This window comes from Vulpes lagopus, chromosome 3 (assembly GCF_018345385.1).
Source record: "Vulpes lagopus strain Blue_001 chromosome 3, ASM1834538v1, whole genome shotgun sequence".
Classification (NCBI taxonomy): Eukaryota; Metazoa; Chordata; class Mammalia; order Carnivora; family Canidae; genus Vulpes; species Vulpes lagopus.
The window spans coordinates 18,491,390-18,508,909 of NC_054826.1; the positions used below are offsets into that span (position 1 = coordinate 18,491,390).

At 35.3% G+C, this 17,520-nt stretch overlaps 1 protein-coding gene across 3 annotated transcripts in view; it reads right to left on the reverse strand.

Annotated features, from left to right (window-relative positions):
• Positions 1-1,505: 1,505 nt before the first annotated feature.
• Positions 1,506-17,520, reverse strand: part of FYB1 (FYN binding protein 1) — a 153,271-nt gene continuing 137,256 nt past the window's right edge. For all 3 annotated transcript variants that reach the window (XM_041747413.1, XM_041747414.1, XM_041747412.1), the window contains 4 exons: positions 16,746-16,908; positions 7,655-7,688; positions 5,549-5,580; positions 1,506-4,759 (listed from right to left, as the gene is read on the reverse strand). In XM_041747413.1, coding sequence (XP_041603347.1) covers positions 4,737-4,759; positions 5,549-5,580; positions 7,655-7,688; positions 16,746-16,908 — 252 coding nt within the window. In that variant the 3' untranslated portion in view covers positions 1,506-4,736. The remainder of the gene's footprint in view (positions 4,760-5,548; positions 5,581-7,654; positions 7,689-16,745; positions 16,909-17,520) is intronic.

Sequence of the window (17,520 nt, forward strand, 5' to 3'; positions counted from 1 at the left end):
TCTTTCAACTGCCTCTCAACATACTTACCCGTGTAAAATTTGGTGACTTAGGGGGCATTGCTGCTGAAATGATTTGGGACTCTGACAGGACCTTGACAAGCCGGGACAACCCCTTAATGATGCAAGGCCTTCCAGCTTTAGCGTTTGGTCCATAAAATATACACTTTTATGTCCCTTCCTATTTGACGAGAGAGCCGTTATTTCTGCAGAAAATTCACTTCTGATCTAACCCTCGTAACTTTTACTGGCAGGTGCACCCATCCCTCAGCTGCTATAAGAATTGGTTGCTAAAATTCACAGCTGCACCCTACTTCGGAGAATTTCTCTCAGCCCAAAGAGGCAGTGTTGCCCACAGATGATTGAGGTTGGGGAAGGAAGCCTCTGGTAGCCAGGGACTGCTGATGGAGAGATACAAGCCCAGCTCCCTTGCCTCAGGGTAGCTGACTCAATGGAGTGCTTCTTGCTTCAGTGCTTTCTTCTGGAATCAGGCTGAGCATGGGCTGCAGTTAATGCACATCTTTGCCCAACTTTTTCCCTTGTGCTATCCTGCTTGCAGGATTTTTTTTTATCCTGCTTACAGATTTTTCCCCCCTGTAAAGTCCCCTAAACAAAGCCCTCTAAGATTCTAGTCTCAAGCTCTGCTTCTGGAGGATCCAACCTAAGATACCTTCTGAGAATGTCTATTTCTACAGTTAGGTTTGGAATAAGAGAGATTTCCTGTTGTTTCTCTTCTAGACAAATGCACAAAAGTCTTTAATACCTTGTGGTTTTGGTTTTCTAGTCTTGTACATTTATTTAGATCTTGGAAGTTAGTGACCATGATAGCTTAGTGCACCTCTTTTGGTTTGATACATATTAAAGACAAGAAACCAACATAGCAAAACAAAACAAAAACAAAAACAAAAAACACCAAACAAACCCCCCCCCCCCCACAAACCTCTAATCCCTGGAGGCATGTGGGCGGCAACAGCATTTCAAAGCTTTTCTTAACACAGCTTCTACCATATAGGATGAAGCTCTAACAAGCAGATCATTTTAGCTAAAGAATAATAACCTAAATTTCATCCTTATTTAAAAAATCTTCCTTTCAACGCTGCTCCTAGAGGTGTGATGAAGACTCAAGCTCCCATATCTGACAGCATGTGTAAGATCATGAATTTGAAAGCAAAGAGATAGTTTCCATGCCTGAATAAAATTATTAATCAATTTAATTGAAGTTTCTGAAAAATATTACATCATTTCAAAGATCTGTTTCTAAGAACTGAGATGAGAAGGTGGTCATAGAAGGAATTTCTGTCTTCTGCTTTGTTAATAAGAACCTGTCTGCCATAATAAGAACCTATATTCGCTATTGAGTATTCTCAGCTGGGCAAGTCCAAGGCCATAATTTGACTTTAAATTTCAAGTCCAGGCCATGGCATTTGCATCGCATCAGATGCTGAGGAGTTCATGTGCAGCAGCATTAGTTTTTTATGATTATATTCCTGCTAGACCTCTCAATGGCATTTGGTGCTTCTAACAGAAATGCAATCTGGCTGTCATAGAAACTAAATGAGGTTTGTCCATCACTCACCCCCACGGAAAGGCTCCTTGTTATTGACAAGTTGGAGAGCTCTAGTGTGGTGTGTGTGCTTCATCGCATATATTTCCTGTCATAAATGGCTGATGTTGCAGAAAAATGGAGAAACGTATGTGTGAGACGAAATGGGAGGAAGCCAGGCAAGTTGGAGGAGTCATCAGAGAGCAATGCAAGTCTGACCCTAATAAAGAGGGTCAGGGAAGGGAAGGGAAGGGAGGGTCAGGGTCAGGGAAGAATGTTGGAAAGAAACATCTCAGAGTACTATGCAGGGTAAAGAAGTTTTAGCAAGGCTGTTGGGGAGTCTTCAAACCACATCTGCGGCCTGGTGTCTTTTGTATCTTTCAGGATCAGGACTGCCATGCTCAGTCATTGGCTAGGAGCAGGCTGTGGGCAGCTTGGAATTGGCACAACTGTGGCAATGGGTCTCTGAGTGTTGATGGCAGGACCTTTGGTGAGTTAAGCTTCCTATGGTTGGGGGTCCACGAGGTGTAGTATTCTCTTGGTTGCTAGATATACCCTACCATTTTAAAGACAATGAGACGAGAAGAGGAAGGTAGAAATGGGTTGTAGTTTGAGAGACGTTTGGATTCAAGGCAAGGTTTTCTGTTGTTTTTTGAGCTAGAAAAACTTCAGTATGTTTGAAAGCCTAGAAGAGGGAATCTGCATGATGGGAGAAGTTAAAGTAGAGGAAGAGAAGAAAGGAAAGGGGAGAATTCAGGTGGGGAGTGTGTGTGTGTGTGTGTGTGTGTGTGTGTGTGAGAGAGAGAGAGAGAGAGAGAATTAGTTAACTGTGAAGGAAGAAGACTACAGTGAAAGAAGGATGAAGAAATTGGATAAAGGTTATGGATTTGAGGAGGGACATCTTATTCCCTGGGGTAATGTCTGAATATGGGTTAAGGCTGAATGTCATTGGAAGTTGAAGGGAATTGTGCTTGTTTTTTTTCAATTTCATTCAAAATAGGAAGGAAAAAGAGGTAAGATTGGGCTTAGAGAAAGACTCTGCAGATCAATTTCTTGATGAAGTAGGAGGCGAAGTTATCTGCTGAAGGTATTATTTATTGTAACTCTTCTCGTGTGACAAAATTCCATACATAAAACTATAAGAGAAATAATATTTAGTATATTAAAATTAATATGTCAAATATATCTTTATATTAAGATGATTATCTAATACATATATCTTTCGTAGGCATGTGTATTTTTGTTTCTTGGTGTATAACCCAAAACTCTAAAATATTCTCTTGATTTAATTAGGAATTTTAAAAACTGACGTTGTATTGAATTTGTCATTCCCAATCAGAAAAAAACTACTGGAAATATACTGTCAGTGTATTACATATATTTGCTATCAAATTTAACAAAAACAAAAATGCTTTTGAACCATGTAATTTATCTCTTAAATAATTTCATCATACGAGCATATACTGGCTTACCATATTAAAAAGTAGACAGTAAAGTATTTCATAATTGGAGGGGGATTTTGACATCATTGGTTTCTAATGTGAGGGCCTCAGACTCCCAGAATCTATAAATTGAGCAATAAGTGTTGATGGCCTATTTTCTTTCTTTCCTTCTCTCTCTCTCTCTCTTTCTTCTTTTCTTTCTTTTTCTTTTCTTTTCTTTCTTTTTTCTTTTCTTTCTTTTCTTCTTTCTTTCTTTCTTTCTTTCTTTCTTTCTTTTTCTTTCTCTTTATTTTTTTGATGATCTATTTTCAAATTTCAACATATCAAATGGAAATCACACTTTACCCACATGAAGGCTGAGGTTACAATGACTTAAAATGATTTCAATTCAGTGGGGCCACTCTTCAGAAGCTCCAATGGGCCTTTGCAATATTAAAGTATGGAAAATTCATTAATCAGTATTTAATCAAAGAATTTTAAAAATACACAAAGGCTTCTGAAATACAAGATTAGGGTAGGGAAAAGATTATAAAAGTTTGAGGTAACTGGTAGTAAAAAAAAGTTGGGAAAATTGATTTCATCTAATCCTGTAATTTGCAGATGAGGAAACTGGGGGGATAAATAGTTTACCCAATATTACTTCGTGGTTCATTAGTAGTAGAGCCTGCTTTAGGATTTGCCTATTTTGGAAGTTGTGAAAAAATTACCTAACATGCTATTTTCTTGGGTGTTAGGGTTTTGAATATTGTATCATGGTGTTTAGTGTTCTTAGCATTTGGAGCCCAAATGCTTCATATTTTGTTTGGAGTTGCTTTGGGAATGAGTATGTCTGAGTAAGGAATGTTCTAGTCCAAACACTAGGCCAACTTTCCAGTAAAGTAGTTAAAAAAAAAAAAAAAGTTCCACAGAGGTAATTGAAAAGCAAAAGCCTTCAAAAGAGTTCTCATAGTAAAGAGGTGCCATAAAAGCCTAATTAATTTCAAAGTCCATCTTCATTCTTCATAATTTTAGGGTAGTCCTCATTCATATCCACTCTAGTTACAACAGTAATTTAAATAGAGCACATAATTAAACTATTAGTGGATGAATCTGCAAAAAGAAAACTTATTTTGGCTCTTCTAAATTTTAATCTTAAGTGCGCACACTAAATGTTTACATTCTCATCAAATAATTAACATATATTCACAATTAACAAACAGGAACAATCTTTATACAAAAATTCTGCTACCACTGTCATTTTTAAAACATTTATCCTGCCAGCAAGAGAGGAGACAGTTGTGCCTTTTTCAGGATAGATAATTTGAATAAAGAATATAAGATACAGTCATAATTAGAAGTTCAAACAATAGTTTTCCTTCTTGTGAAATGTTTTACTATTTTCTTCCTTATATTTCTTTATTCTTCTTCCTCATATTTCTTTAGACAACACAATCATTTCTTCTCATTTTTTTTTTCTTTTTAAGGAGGGGAGGTTGTCTACAGAAGGGAGGTGGTCTAAAAGAAGTGCCTTCATAACTGCAGCTGAGGCAGAGATGGAATATTTAGTAATTCTTACATTTCATTGGTGTAGTCTTCCAAGATGTCAAAATCATTTTCTAAGTCCAAAGTTCAAAACCTCATAATCAAGATTTTATAACAAATGGTAATGAGTAGTTGTGTGCATTCATTTTCTATGATATCCAATCACATGTCAATTAAAACTTAGACTTCATTTTGGCAGCAAATGAACATAGCAGAATGAACAAAGCTGAGACCTAGTCATTGTCATAGATGCAACCTGGAAAAAAAAAGTACAAATTTCAATATAGTTATACAAAACACATATCTTTTAAGTGTTCCAAGGTTAGAAATGTGGGTGATTCACACCCTCCCAGTTTAGGATTAAAAAAAATGTAGAATTGACCCATTTTATGAAAAAGTAGTTAAATGGAAGATCATATATGTATTTAACTTTCAATGCTCAGTATATAATTCAAACTAAGTTTTTGGACAGATTTATTCTTTATCAAAATGAGACTGAGGATTATTTTATTGGGCAATTAATTAAATGTTTCTTTGGTAGTTACTGTAAATGAGATTGGAGATATTAAATATCAGTACGATCCTAAATTTAAAAGGAAACTAAAAGGCCACATGAGTAACTATATGCATCATTTCAGTTGAGATTAAGTTTTTAGAGTGTAATTTATAAATATGTGATGCTAAAAGAACACTGGCAAGTAATATAGGTTATGAAATAAGTACGTATTAACTGGTCAAGTATACATATGTTTGTGGGTGAAAGTAATTAGAAATTAAGATTAATAGTATAATGAAAAATTCACTAATAATTTTCATGCTTCTGTTTTTGAAGAAAATAAGTAAGATTCTCCCTTGATTTCCAGTCATGTGCACAAATAATTTTTTAAAATTATATCACAGTATCTACTTTTCCTAACATTTTCAAGTGATTCAAATTCTGATCCGATTGGAAAGCTCTAATTAATCCAGCAAGCTATTTTTAGTTTTTATAAGAACAAAAATTCACTGTTACTGTTCTTGGTGGTGGGTGCCATGTGAGACTTACCATCAGCAATATCATCATAGATCTCTCCATCACTGTAAATATAGAAAATAATTTTTATTAAAAAATATGTTCTTAACATTAAGGCAATATTTAGATTAAAAAGCTAGTAATATAAAAAATCTAGTAATATGATTTTATATGTCAAAATTAAGCATTTAAGGATGAGAAGTTAAATGTCATTCACTTAAGTGGGAAGAAATTTCATAGTCATCTGCATCATCTTTCATTGGTTTAACCTAATCCTCTGTTATATTCTAAAAATAACCAAAAGACCCACAACTTATTCCATATCATAGACATGGAATAGTGGAAACATGCCTCAGGAGCCCCACATATGCTTTATTCATCTTTAGATCCAACTGTGAGCCTAGCATAGAGCTGGGTGTTGTAAGAAGTACTTTTTGAACTGCACAAACTGAACAAGCATAGCACAATACTCCACTTGGGGCTCTAATGGATTTTTTAAATGTACAAATATTAATTATAAAATATATAAATTTTCAAATTTATATTTCAAAATGAGTAGCCAAGATATGGTTCGTATGGTGATTCTTATGTTATATAATCCTAAAAATATTTATGGTTATAAACTGCATGCACAGTAATAGTTCTGGCTACTTTTACACATTTTGGTTGTACTTGGTCCTGAATCTTTGTAAAATATTCCTTTGTACACACCTACTGAGTCTCTCCTATGTACCAGGAGATATAGACATGAGTAAGACAGAAGCTTGGATTTCAAGATGCTTATAATCTAATGGAGGAGAGAATTATATGCAAGTAATTAAAATAGAAAGTATGATAAATGCTAATATAGTCTTGAAACATAGAATACAGTTTTTTGTTTTGTTTTGTTTTTAGAATACAGTTTTAAAGTTCAGAAATATAAGAGGACTTTCACTTTGACCAGATCCACTATTGGTTTCTGTATTATCTCTGCTTTTATCATGGAAGCAGCAGCAGGCTCTCCAAGTCACTGCCAACTGTGGCAGATGCTGTGAGTTGCCTATGTCTTTGTTTGGATCCTTTCTCTGAGATTAGGGAGGGTTTGGCTAATAGAAATCTGACACAAATACAAAGAGGACAGATTTTCCTATCATTCATTCAATAAGCACTTATTAAGTATTCACATCAATAGATGGTGAACCCATAATTTCTTAGAGTATAAATTCTAAACTCTCTCTTCATCATCCTGGAATAATCACTGATGAAGTTGTCCTCGTTATGCCATATATTCTTTCCTTGAAATTTGTATCTTTCATAAAATAGAAAAGTGCCTTGCCCACCATTGTGATTAATGCTTTGAGAAAAAGAAAAGTATTGTGATTATTTTTCTTTTGACTCTTTACTAGTTTGCTGACAAAGCATTAGCATTGAGTTGTCTCTTTCTGATTGGTGTCAGGTTGTTTATGTATACAGTTTGTGAGTCTTCCTTGATTTTTTTATTATGCAGAATTCTGTAAATATTAATGTTTGCGTATGACCTGATAATGGAGTTCATTTCTTGCATTAATATACTTGCAACAGAATCTTATAACATTTGAGGGGGATTCTAATAGAACACTAGTACCAGACTGTGACAATGTCTTATTCATAAGAATAGAAGAATCATTGAGGACTATCTTTTTTCTGGCATGCTTCCAAAAGAGCAAGTTAATACTCTACTATGCCTAGTAAAGAAAAGCCCTCAACTGAAGATTACTAACAGGTGACATTAGCACCTACTGTGTAAACACTAATTGGTTCCTGATTAATTCATTTCAACCAACTGTATTAATCAGTAAGTGATAGGCAAACTATTAATGAAAGTGTTAGTGGTTGTCCCCTGTCTCCAATGTTTTGCCCTGTCTGTCTCCAATGAATATATATAATTATGAACTGTATACTCATGAATGAGAAGGGTTCTTATCTATTTAAAAGAGTGACACTTTATGAAAACCATAACTTTATTATGGATCCTACCCTACTGACATTAATATAGCATATTTTTAAAAAATTTATTTATGGCAGTTCAGTAGAATGTATTATTTAAATATCAGAAATCTTTCTTATAGAAAAGTATAATATTTGTTTTACAAGTACAGTAACAGAAGAATATGAACTTACTTGTCTACCAAGTAACTCCGAAGGACATAACCATCTATGAAAAAAGAAAATAAATTTTATTAATAGTACAGAATTGAATAATCTTTACTGTTTCTTTTAAGAAAGTGAGATAATTGAATATTTAATAGGACACAATGTAATATAATATACTGAATAATTATATCTATCTCCAAATAGATATAATCTAATGGAGGAGATTTTTCTTATTTGTGTCCACTGTTCTCCCCTTCTTTCCTTCTCCTTTTCTAACTTTTCTCTCTCTCTCTCCTACATGTCTCTTTTTCTCCATTCACAATCTTTCCTCTTAAAGAGAATCAAATTATCTCCTTCTCCAAGCTACTGCAGGTTGTAGCACAAGGCTCCTTCAAATTTCCTTCATGGTGATACCCATGCCACACAACCTAGGGAGAATTTATAGTTTCTCTAAATATAAAAGTAGTTTGTAGATAGGTATTTTAAATACCACCAGATCAAAGCCTTAAGTTTTAAAATTGTATTATATTACAGTCAAAACTGCATTTAACTTCCTTTCAAATCAGCAATCTTGTGATTCCTTGTGGGAGTAGGCTTTTTTTTTTTTTTTTTTTAAGATTTTATTTATTTACTCATGAGAGACACACACAGAAAGGCAGAGACATAGGCAGGGGGAGAAGCAGGCTCCAGGCAGGAAGAAGCCAGACGTGGGTCTCGATCCCGGGTTTCCGGGATCCTGCCCTGAGCTGAAGGCAGCGCTAAACTGCTGAGCCACCAGGGCTGCCCAGGAGTAGGCATTCTAAATGGTTGCAAAATAATTCTCATGTTCAGCGTGGTAGGTATTCCATACTGCTTTTGCCATTTGACAGAGTGTCAATGTGTGCATTTTCATCTTTCACAAAACAAATCATTATTAGAAGAACACATACCAAGCATTCTAGTGATTCTCCTATTAAATAGGAAATAGACCATATTTTAGGCAAAACAAGCAAAGGTGGGTTTTTTGGGTTTTTTTGTTTGTTTTTTTGTTTTTTGTTTTTGAACACCTTATCTTTGCCCTTATGGTGCAAAATAATCCTAAGGAAAAAAATACAAGATATTTTTCTTGAGAAAATTTCTGCTGACATTTAATTAATATTATTAAGCTTTGGAATAATTAGTTTTGTGTTAGCACCTAAACACTACTATACGCTTGAGATTACTACCATTCATTGCCTTGTCAACACAACCTCTGAATTCTTTCAGAGTCTATCTATTCAGCTTGGTCTACTTTAGATCTAATTTTTAAGTAGAGTAAATGTGTAAAAAATTAAAAACCAGGAAGGTCATAGGCAAAGATTAACACATATAATAAATTTACTTGAGTATACTTATATTGCCATTGATTTAACATGCAAAAACATTTTTTAAAAAAGTTGAGACCTTACAAATGAAACTATAGATTAAGACTTAAGAAGATGAACTTTCCCTTGAAATATTCCAGAGTAAAAAAAAAAAAAAAACCAAAAAAACTCCACTGAAATATTTTATCAAGAGATTCATGACTTTTTAATGAAAACTTTATTAGAATTCTATTTGGAAAGGAAGAATCAAAGTTATCTTTGAATTCCTGTAGTATGGAAATAATGAAGCATGTGTCAAAATGATAAAAGCACAATAATGTAATATTTTTCTCAGACAATGAAAAATTAGACCTTGTTATACGTTCCTTTTTAAATTTCAGTTAAAGCAAAAGTAGTAAAAATTATTAATGTAAGAACATCTAAAATTAATATTCTTAGTTGCTTTGATATCACAGTTCTTTTATTCATTTCATGTTAACAGACTTCTAAAAAAATTAAGATATATATCATAATTTAACATAATTTTTAAAGGGGGCATAAACTCATCTCTAAAAAATTCAATTCTATACATGTGTCTCAAAAGAGAAAAATCTAGGCAGATAACAAGTTTTTAGAACAAATTGTGGATTTCGTGTCATGGTCCCAATAACTGAAATCTGTCTTTACGGGCACTGATGTTGGGAGCTAAAATAAAAAGTGAAGAGTTCTCTATAGATAGTAATAGTCAAATGGTTTTTTGTTTGTTTGTTTGTTTTTTTAGTCAAATGTTTTTGTTTCCATTAGTTAAAGTTGGTGTTTCTGCTTTTGTTTTGAAATTTTTTCTTAAAACAAATTGGGAAATAAAGGAATACAATATTAAGTGTACCCACGAGATATTTATGTTTAAGTTAATAATTTAAAAGTAATGATGTGGATGAGCTGAAGCTTTTTACAACAAAGGCAATGTCATTGCGAGCTATTCAGGCTTTGTAATGTCCCTGAACTAAAATTAGAAGATACAAAATTAGAGAAACATATAAGAAATATAAACTGTTGTCAGAGACTAGACTTAACCCAGCATCAAATATATTTGTTTTTTTAAAAAGTCTTTACAAGATTAAAAGAAATAAAGAACAAAACAAAGAGAATATAGGCACTATTTTTGGAAATTAAAGGTTTTTATTTTTCTTTGCTTTTACATAATCTTTTAAAAATTCATTTATGGTAAAGTTGTGTAGACCTGGATAAAGTACTATCTGTAGTAATTAAGCATTAAATAGTTCTTTATATGACCAAAGTTAATAACTCATGATCTACAGTTTAATAGCCTATCTTTGCAAAATTAATTATAAAAAATATATTTTAGATCTCAAATCCCTATTACATTTCTTCCTATATCTTGCCTGTTCAAGAGCCCTAAGGAATGGCTTTCCCTTTTGTTGAATGCTCTGCTGTTGCTGTTACTTGTGTGTGTGAGCTACATAAATGTGAATGATTATGAATATTATTTAGGAAAAATATATCAAGGAGATGCAGTGTGGGACGGTACTATACTGCTCTATTTTAGTTTCCTGAAATGATGTGATAATTTAGGGCTCATTAGCTATAAAATTACTATTATATAGCATTTTTACAGGGTCAATGACTTAATACAGTATAGATTTTGCTGTCTAGCACCTTTAAAAATCTGTAAAACTTCATTCTATTAAAAGCATCATTCATGACAGTGCTGAAACAAGTGACTTACCATGATTTTTATATTTTATATAATCTCTCCATTATAGTTCCTAGAAATAATTTTTTTGCAATAGGAAAATGATCTCTTTGCTTAAATGTTCCATGTACATCCATCATAAGGAATATAGATAAAAAATACATATGAAATAAGCAAAAAAGTCATCATGGCTCCATACCATGTAGAATGGCTGCCATGTTTACTGTGGGTGCTGGCATACCAGGGATTCTCATACTTAAGAGAATTTCATATTCATATTCATGAATATGAATTTCATATTCATACAACAGAACACAGTGGCTTGAGACAAGGGTTTTGAAATATGTGGTGGGATAGAGCTAATTAAGAAAGTCACATCCATTCCCCATATGTGCCAACTCTCAGGACTGATTCACCTTGTTATGAAAGAAATATAAAATCATCTTTGGAAAAGTTGAAAATATCTTCATTCTAATATTTTCACATTTTTCACTTAATAAAAGCAACAGTTTCTATTATTTATGATTTCACTTGTCATGAGCAAGTCCCGAAATAAAGTTAAATTTACTCAATTTGGCCTCATGTAGTTTAAAAACAGTGAAATCAGGGATCCCTGGGTGGCTCATCGGTTTAGCACCTGCCTTTGGCCCAGGGCACAATCCTGGAGTCCCGGGATCGAGTCCCACGTCAGGCTCCCGGCATGGAGCCTGCTTCTCCCTCTGCCTGTGTGTCTCTGCCTCTCTCTCTCTGTGTGTCTATCATAAATAAATAAATAAATCTTTAAAAAAAATAAAAATAAAAATAAAAATAAAAACAGTGAAATCATGTCGTACAGATTTACCCGGGCAAGGGGACCATGTCTGACTTCAAGGGAACATACTTAAAATGTAACAAAGAAAAAAATAAAACACAGTGTATAAGACTAAATATGAATTATTAGCCTGCTGTTATAGAAACATTCTCTCTCCCTCTCTTCCTTCTCTCCGTCCTCTCTACTTACTTCTAGGACTTCAAATCGGGGGACTTTCAACATTTTGGATTTAAAAAATTTTCTTCAGTGAGCACGTGCTGTTTTAAAATTGAAAACGAAATGATTTAAACAAAGAAATGATCAGTTGGATTTGAGAAAATCCAAACTATCTTTGATTCCCTTTCCTTGATGCCCAAAGAAAATGGAGAGCATTTTAACCACAAATAAATCTGTTCATGTCTCCTTCCACATTTTTTGTAGAACATTTTTCTCCAGTGACAGGAGGTGGGGAAACCCACAGCTTATGAGACATTGAGTTGTGGAATACGCTCAAATATTAGCGAGAAATTCTAAACATTTGGGAATGTGCCAGAAATACATATTTAAGATCTCAACGCCTCTGCGCTATGTTTTCCACAAGCCAGTGGGTGAACTGATCAAATGTGATAATGCTTGTAATAGTGGCTTGTACTCAATTCCACCATGGGAAGAGATTATTTGTTAATACTTTCGCCTCTAATTTCTACCATTACAAATTAAGTTTCAGTAAGCTATGTTTTCTTTTCTTTGATGGATTAAGGAATGGAAAGTAAGGAAAATGTTAAGGTTACCATGGTGTTGGATTGCAAATGCCTTTACAGCCAAGCAGATATAGAAGTAAGGAACTGAAAGATTTAAAGCCTCCTAAATAATACACAACAAGCAAGCTACATCAGTAAGGCTAGGATAGAGAACTGTCTTCTAGCAAGTTAAACTATTCCACAGACTTCTTCCTGTGTGTGTCTATATGTCAGACTTTCATCTGGTTCTCCAACTGCAATCTCCAAATTGTTACATTCAGCTCAGGAAGCCCTGAACAAGGTGCCAGGCACCACAGGATGTGTTGGCAGTACAATGTTGAGAACATTTCAGTGAAGTTACTCTCAAGCTCAGAGTCTAATAAGAATAGCAGATTGGTAAAACAGTAAGGACAATTCCAGAGACAGAAGAAGTAGCATGGTGGGGCAGGGGAGAGATAAACTGTGATGGGTGACTGGGGAGTAGGGAGTGGGTGTGCTTCCAATTTTAGATGACAACAGGATTGCTTTTAATAGGCAATTATGGGCATTTGAAGTAGAATAAAATAGCATAGAAGGATGAAATAGCCTAATTTACTTAGAGAATGACAAGTACGTAGTATATACTTTTGGAGCATCCGTTGCAGACGGGAAATAGTTGATGAGATTGAAGTTAGATCTACAGGGTTTTATGTACTAGCCTCAGATAATATTTGTATATTTAAAAATCATATCTGAGTAACAGTGTGGCAGGGAGATTGGCTGAGAGTAAGGGTAAAGTAGACATAGCATTTGAAAGGCTATTGCAATAATGAATGTAGATGAGGGAGGTTAAATCCACACAATTCTCTCCAATCCTATAGAAGTCATGAGCAACGGATCAGAGATAAGGGAGAGTAAGAATACCAAGGATCCAGTTCAAGGGAGGAATAAGCAGGAAGTTTAGAAAAATTAAGAAAAGCAGGAGATCTGGCAAAATAAAAGTGAAATTAAGCAGGTACAATAATCACATTTTGGAACAAAGCTTAACATGAAAGGCAATAGCAGATGCTCCAGGTGGCCTTCCCATAGACCTTCACCCTAACCATGTTGGTGCTTTTTGGTTCACCCAACTTCCAAAGAATAACACTTGCAGTTTTTTTTTTTTTTAACTGATCATTTTTCTCTTGTCTTCCAGATGTCCTTTTCAGCTTGCTCAGTATCCTGAATGGCTCACCACCTGCCCAGGAGGAGGCTTCAACTCCACATTAACAGGAATTGATCTATAAATACCCCAATTTGTTTTTCCCTGGGTGTGATAATACTGCCACTTCGAGTTCCCAACTGGAATAAGCTCCAATGATCTAAGTGGCAACCTTTTCCATAACAAGGCTTTGTCAACTGCCTTTCTTTTCCTGTCTACTTTCCCACTTGCCTTTGAGTGTTTCCTAGAATCACCTCCTAAACCAGGAAACCAAGCTAAGGCAAAGTCCAGTCCAAAGAAACTCTTTAAATAAAAAAAAACAACAGGTACACAAGCACTACTGATAGAATCATCAGGTTTCCGTCCTGTGTGGGATGGACCCTGAGCCCTCTAAGCCTTGAATAAGCCTTGAATTCGTTATCAGTGAGCCTGGGAATTGTAAAGGGCATTGGTATTGCTCCAGAAAAAAAAAAAAAAAAAAAGATAAAAGTGACATGGGGCCCTTGACTGTGATCTATCAGCATTTTACGTAATGTTTGCCCTTCTAATTTTTAACAGATGATAAATTCTAAGAGGGCAGGAGCCCTCCAATATTCATAACAGTACTAAGGATTATTGAGGTCCAAATAGGAAACGAGTGCAGATTACAAAATTATCCCTAAGTAGTTACTGTTTTTCTCATTCCTAAGGTCTACTAGCTCCTGGAAAGAGGAGTCTTCTCCAAATTTCTGTTTCTGGTGCTGCATCTTCCTGCCCACCTACATCCACACAGGTTGTTGATGAAGCCATTTACACCCTTGTTACTCGAGAGTATGTTCCATGGACCAGCAGCATCCATTCCCTGGCAGCTTGGAAAAGTGCTGAATGTTACACTTCACCTCAGACCTACTGAGTTAGATTCAGCATTTTTGACAGGATCCCCATGAGAGGGGTTATGGTTTTTGAAGTTTAAGGAGCATTTCTTTAGATGGGATTTGGTGCTAGAGACAAGAATCTCGGGACAGCATGGCAAGATTGGTCTGCAGCTTGTATCCCAGAGAGAGGGTCACAGGACAAGCACTAGGACAATTCACTCATAAAAAATGTCATATACTTTGGAAAGCAGAGGAAAGAAAACAGGTTCATTTAGGCTCATTACCCCAGCCCCTATTAGCAGTATAGTTCAGTTTCTTTATTTACATAAATTTTTAGAAGATTTTATTTATTTGAGAGAGAGATCACAAGCACTGGGGAGGAGTAGAGGGAGAAGCAGACTCCCTGCTGAGTAGGGAGCCCGAGATGGGACTCCATCCCAGGACCCCAGGATCAAGACCTGGGCCCAAGACAGATGCTTAACTGAGCCACCCAGGCACCCTATTTACATAATTTTTAAAAAGATTTTATTTATTTATTCATGGGAGACACAGAGAAAGAGATGCAGAGACACAGGGAGAGGGAGAAACAGGCTCCCTGTGGGGAGCCCCATGTGGGACTTGATCCCAGGACTCTCGGATCACACCCTGAGCCGAAGGCAGACACGCTCAACCTCTGAGCCACCCAGGCATCCCATATTTACATAATTTTAAAAAAAGATTTAATTTATTTATTCATGAAAGACACACACGCACAGAGAGAGAGAGAGAGAGGCAGAGACACGGGCAGAGGGAGAAGCAGGCTCCATGCAGGGAGCGTGACGTGGGACTCGATCCCAGGTCTCCAGGATCATGCCCAGGGCTGAAAGCGGTGCTAAACCGCTGAGCCACCTGGGATGCCCCTAATAATTTTTAACATGGCTGTAAATCCATCCCATGTTAAGCAGGCTTCTTATTTCTCTTACTATTGTGTCGTGAGAATTTCCTCACATTATTATCATAATCATCATGTAATATTCAATCTGGTATATTAATCAGAACCTATTTAATACCTTTTAAGTTTTTAAACTTTTTAATATTTTTGATGATCTTTTAATGCATACAGCTTTTCTGCACTTAAATCTGTTGCTTGGGGTACATGCTCACAAACGTTAGTCTGAATGGGGGCTTTCTTTGTCTCCTGCAGCACTTGTTTACACATTATCTCCAGTGACCTTTGAGTCTTAATACTACACTACCCGTGTCTTTTATTCTTTGTACCCACATTTCATTTTCTCCTTTTAAAAGCCAACCACACCTCCTCCATGATAACTTTAGATCCATTTCCCCAACCTTGAGTCACTGGTTTTATTCTTAAAACTCCCATTTCAGTTCCTGTCCCTGAGTCACCTTCCTGTCATTAAAATTCGACTCAGAGTTCATGTTTTCCACACAGACTAACCAAGCTGATAGGGGGCATCCATGCTGACTATTGGATTTTAAATACAGGACACATAATTCTGAATTACTCCTCCCTGGACTTTAAATAAAATAAACTTCCTTTTAAAATTTGACAGAAACATTTCCAACTGCAGTTTCAATAGCCGATAAAGTCAAATAAGACAAGGACTCTCTTGTATTCAATACTATGCCGTATTAAGGAGTGCACTTGTCATCATGAGTGCTGGGTCATGTATGGAAGTGCTGGCTCACTATGTTGTACACCTGAAACTAATATAATGCTGCATGATAACTACCCTGAATTAAAATTAAGTTAAATTGAATTAAAAAATAAATATAGGAAGCACTTTTTTTTTTTTTTCCGGGAAGCACAATTTGGAGCTACTCTTCCCTGAACTTTAAGTGAAATAAGCCTTCTTTGAAAATTTGACAAAAGCATTTCCCTCTGTCAGTTTTTTTTCCCCCTCTGTCAGTTTTAATAGCTGATAAAGTCAAAGACAGGGACTGTCATATTCATTTGGAATACTATGTTGTATTGAGTGTGTCCAAGTAGGAAAAGAAAACAAGTAGATTTGCAAGGTAGGAAAACTGGAAATTCTAGATATGACATGTGCTATATAATTTCAAAACTAGGCCAGAACAAGAGCCACTCACTACTTTAGCACAGTGGTTCTCACTTTGGTGTACCTGAGAATAAGTTAGGGAAGAAGTGATGATCACATGTTCCATCTGACTCCCCAGAACTCATAACTTAGCAAGTCAAGGGTGAGTCCAGGAAACTGTGATTTTAATACACAAAGGGTTTTCTGATCCTGGTGGTCTGTGGGACCACATTTTGAGAAGTACCAATTTGGTATTACTTTGGCACCACAGTGCCAAAAATAGCAGGTTTTTAAGTGAAAAAGGATTAAAATACAATACATTGATTTCAGCACAGCACGATCTCTAGTTTCTTAATGTATGTCCCACAATTCATAAAACATAGACAAAACAAAGATAATAAAACAAGAGCGATCAGGAACACGCATTTGATTATTAAATCCTGGAGTGCCATAGCAGCGAAGAGTAAGCAGTGACTTACATTTTCCTTCTTCATTTCTGCAGAGAACTTTTGTATCATCAGTGCTTTGTATAACTTCAAGAGATTCACCAGGCTTCACCTGTAGATCTCTGGTCCCCCATCTTTTAGAAGTTAAGGCGGGTGCTACTTTGGTGGAATACAGGACTCTAATTTCACCATCATACTGGAAAAATAAAGAAAAACATTTAATTTATTGATTGATGTGATTATTAAAGTAATCCATCTATTGACAGGTTTATTAAGAAAGCCTTTGCTAAATAAATAGTTCCTTGTTTTCAAAAAATAATGTAAAAATATTAAGGAATAATTTTTGAGGGAAAACCACTCATAATCTCACCAACCTAATATAATCACTATTTTAAAAATTAAAAACATTTAAAAAATTTAAGGTGTACATGTGTTGATTTGATATAGATTACAAAATGACAACCATTGTGGCTTTAGCTAACACTTCTATCACTTTACATAATTACCATTTCTTTTTTTGTGGTGAGAACATTTAAGATTTATTCTCTTCACAACTTTCAAGTATATAATGCAGTATTGCTAACTATAATGACCATGCTGTACAGTAGACCCCTGAAACTTATTCATATTATAACTGAAAGTTTATACCCTTTGACCAATGTCTCCTCCACGTCCTACCCCAGGCTCTGGTAATTATCATTTTACTTTGTTTCTGCGAGTTTGGCTTTTTAAGATTCCACGTATAAATGATTATTATAGGATATTTGTCTTTCTCTGTTTGACTTATTTCACTTAGCATAATGCCCTT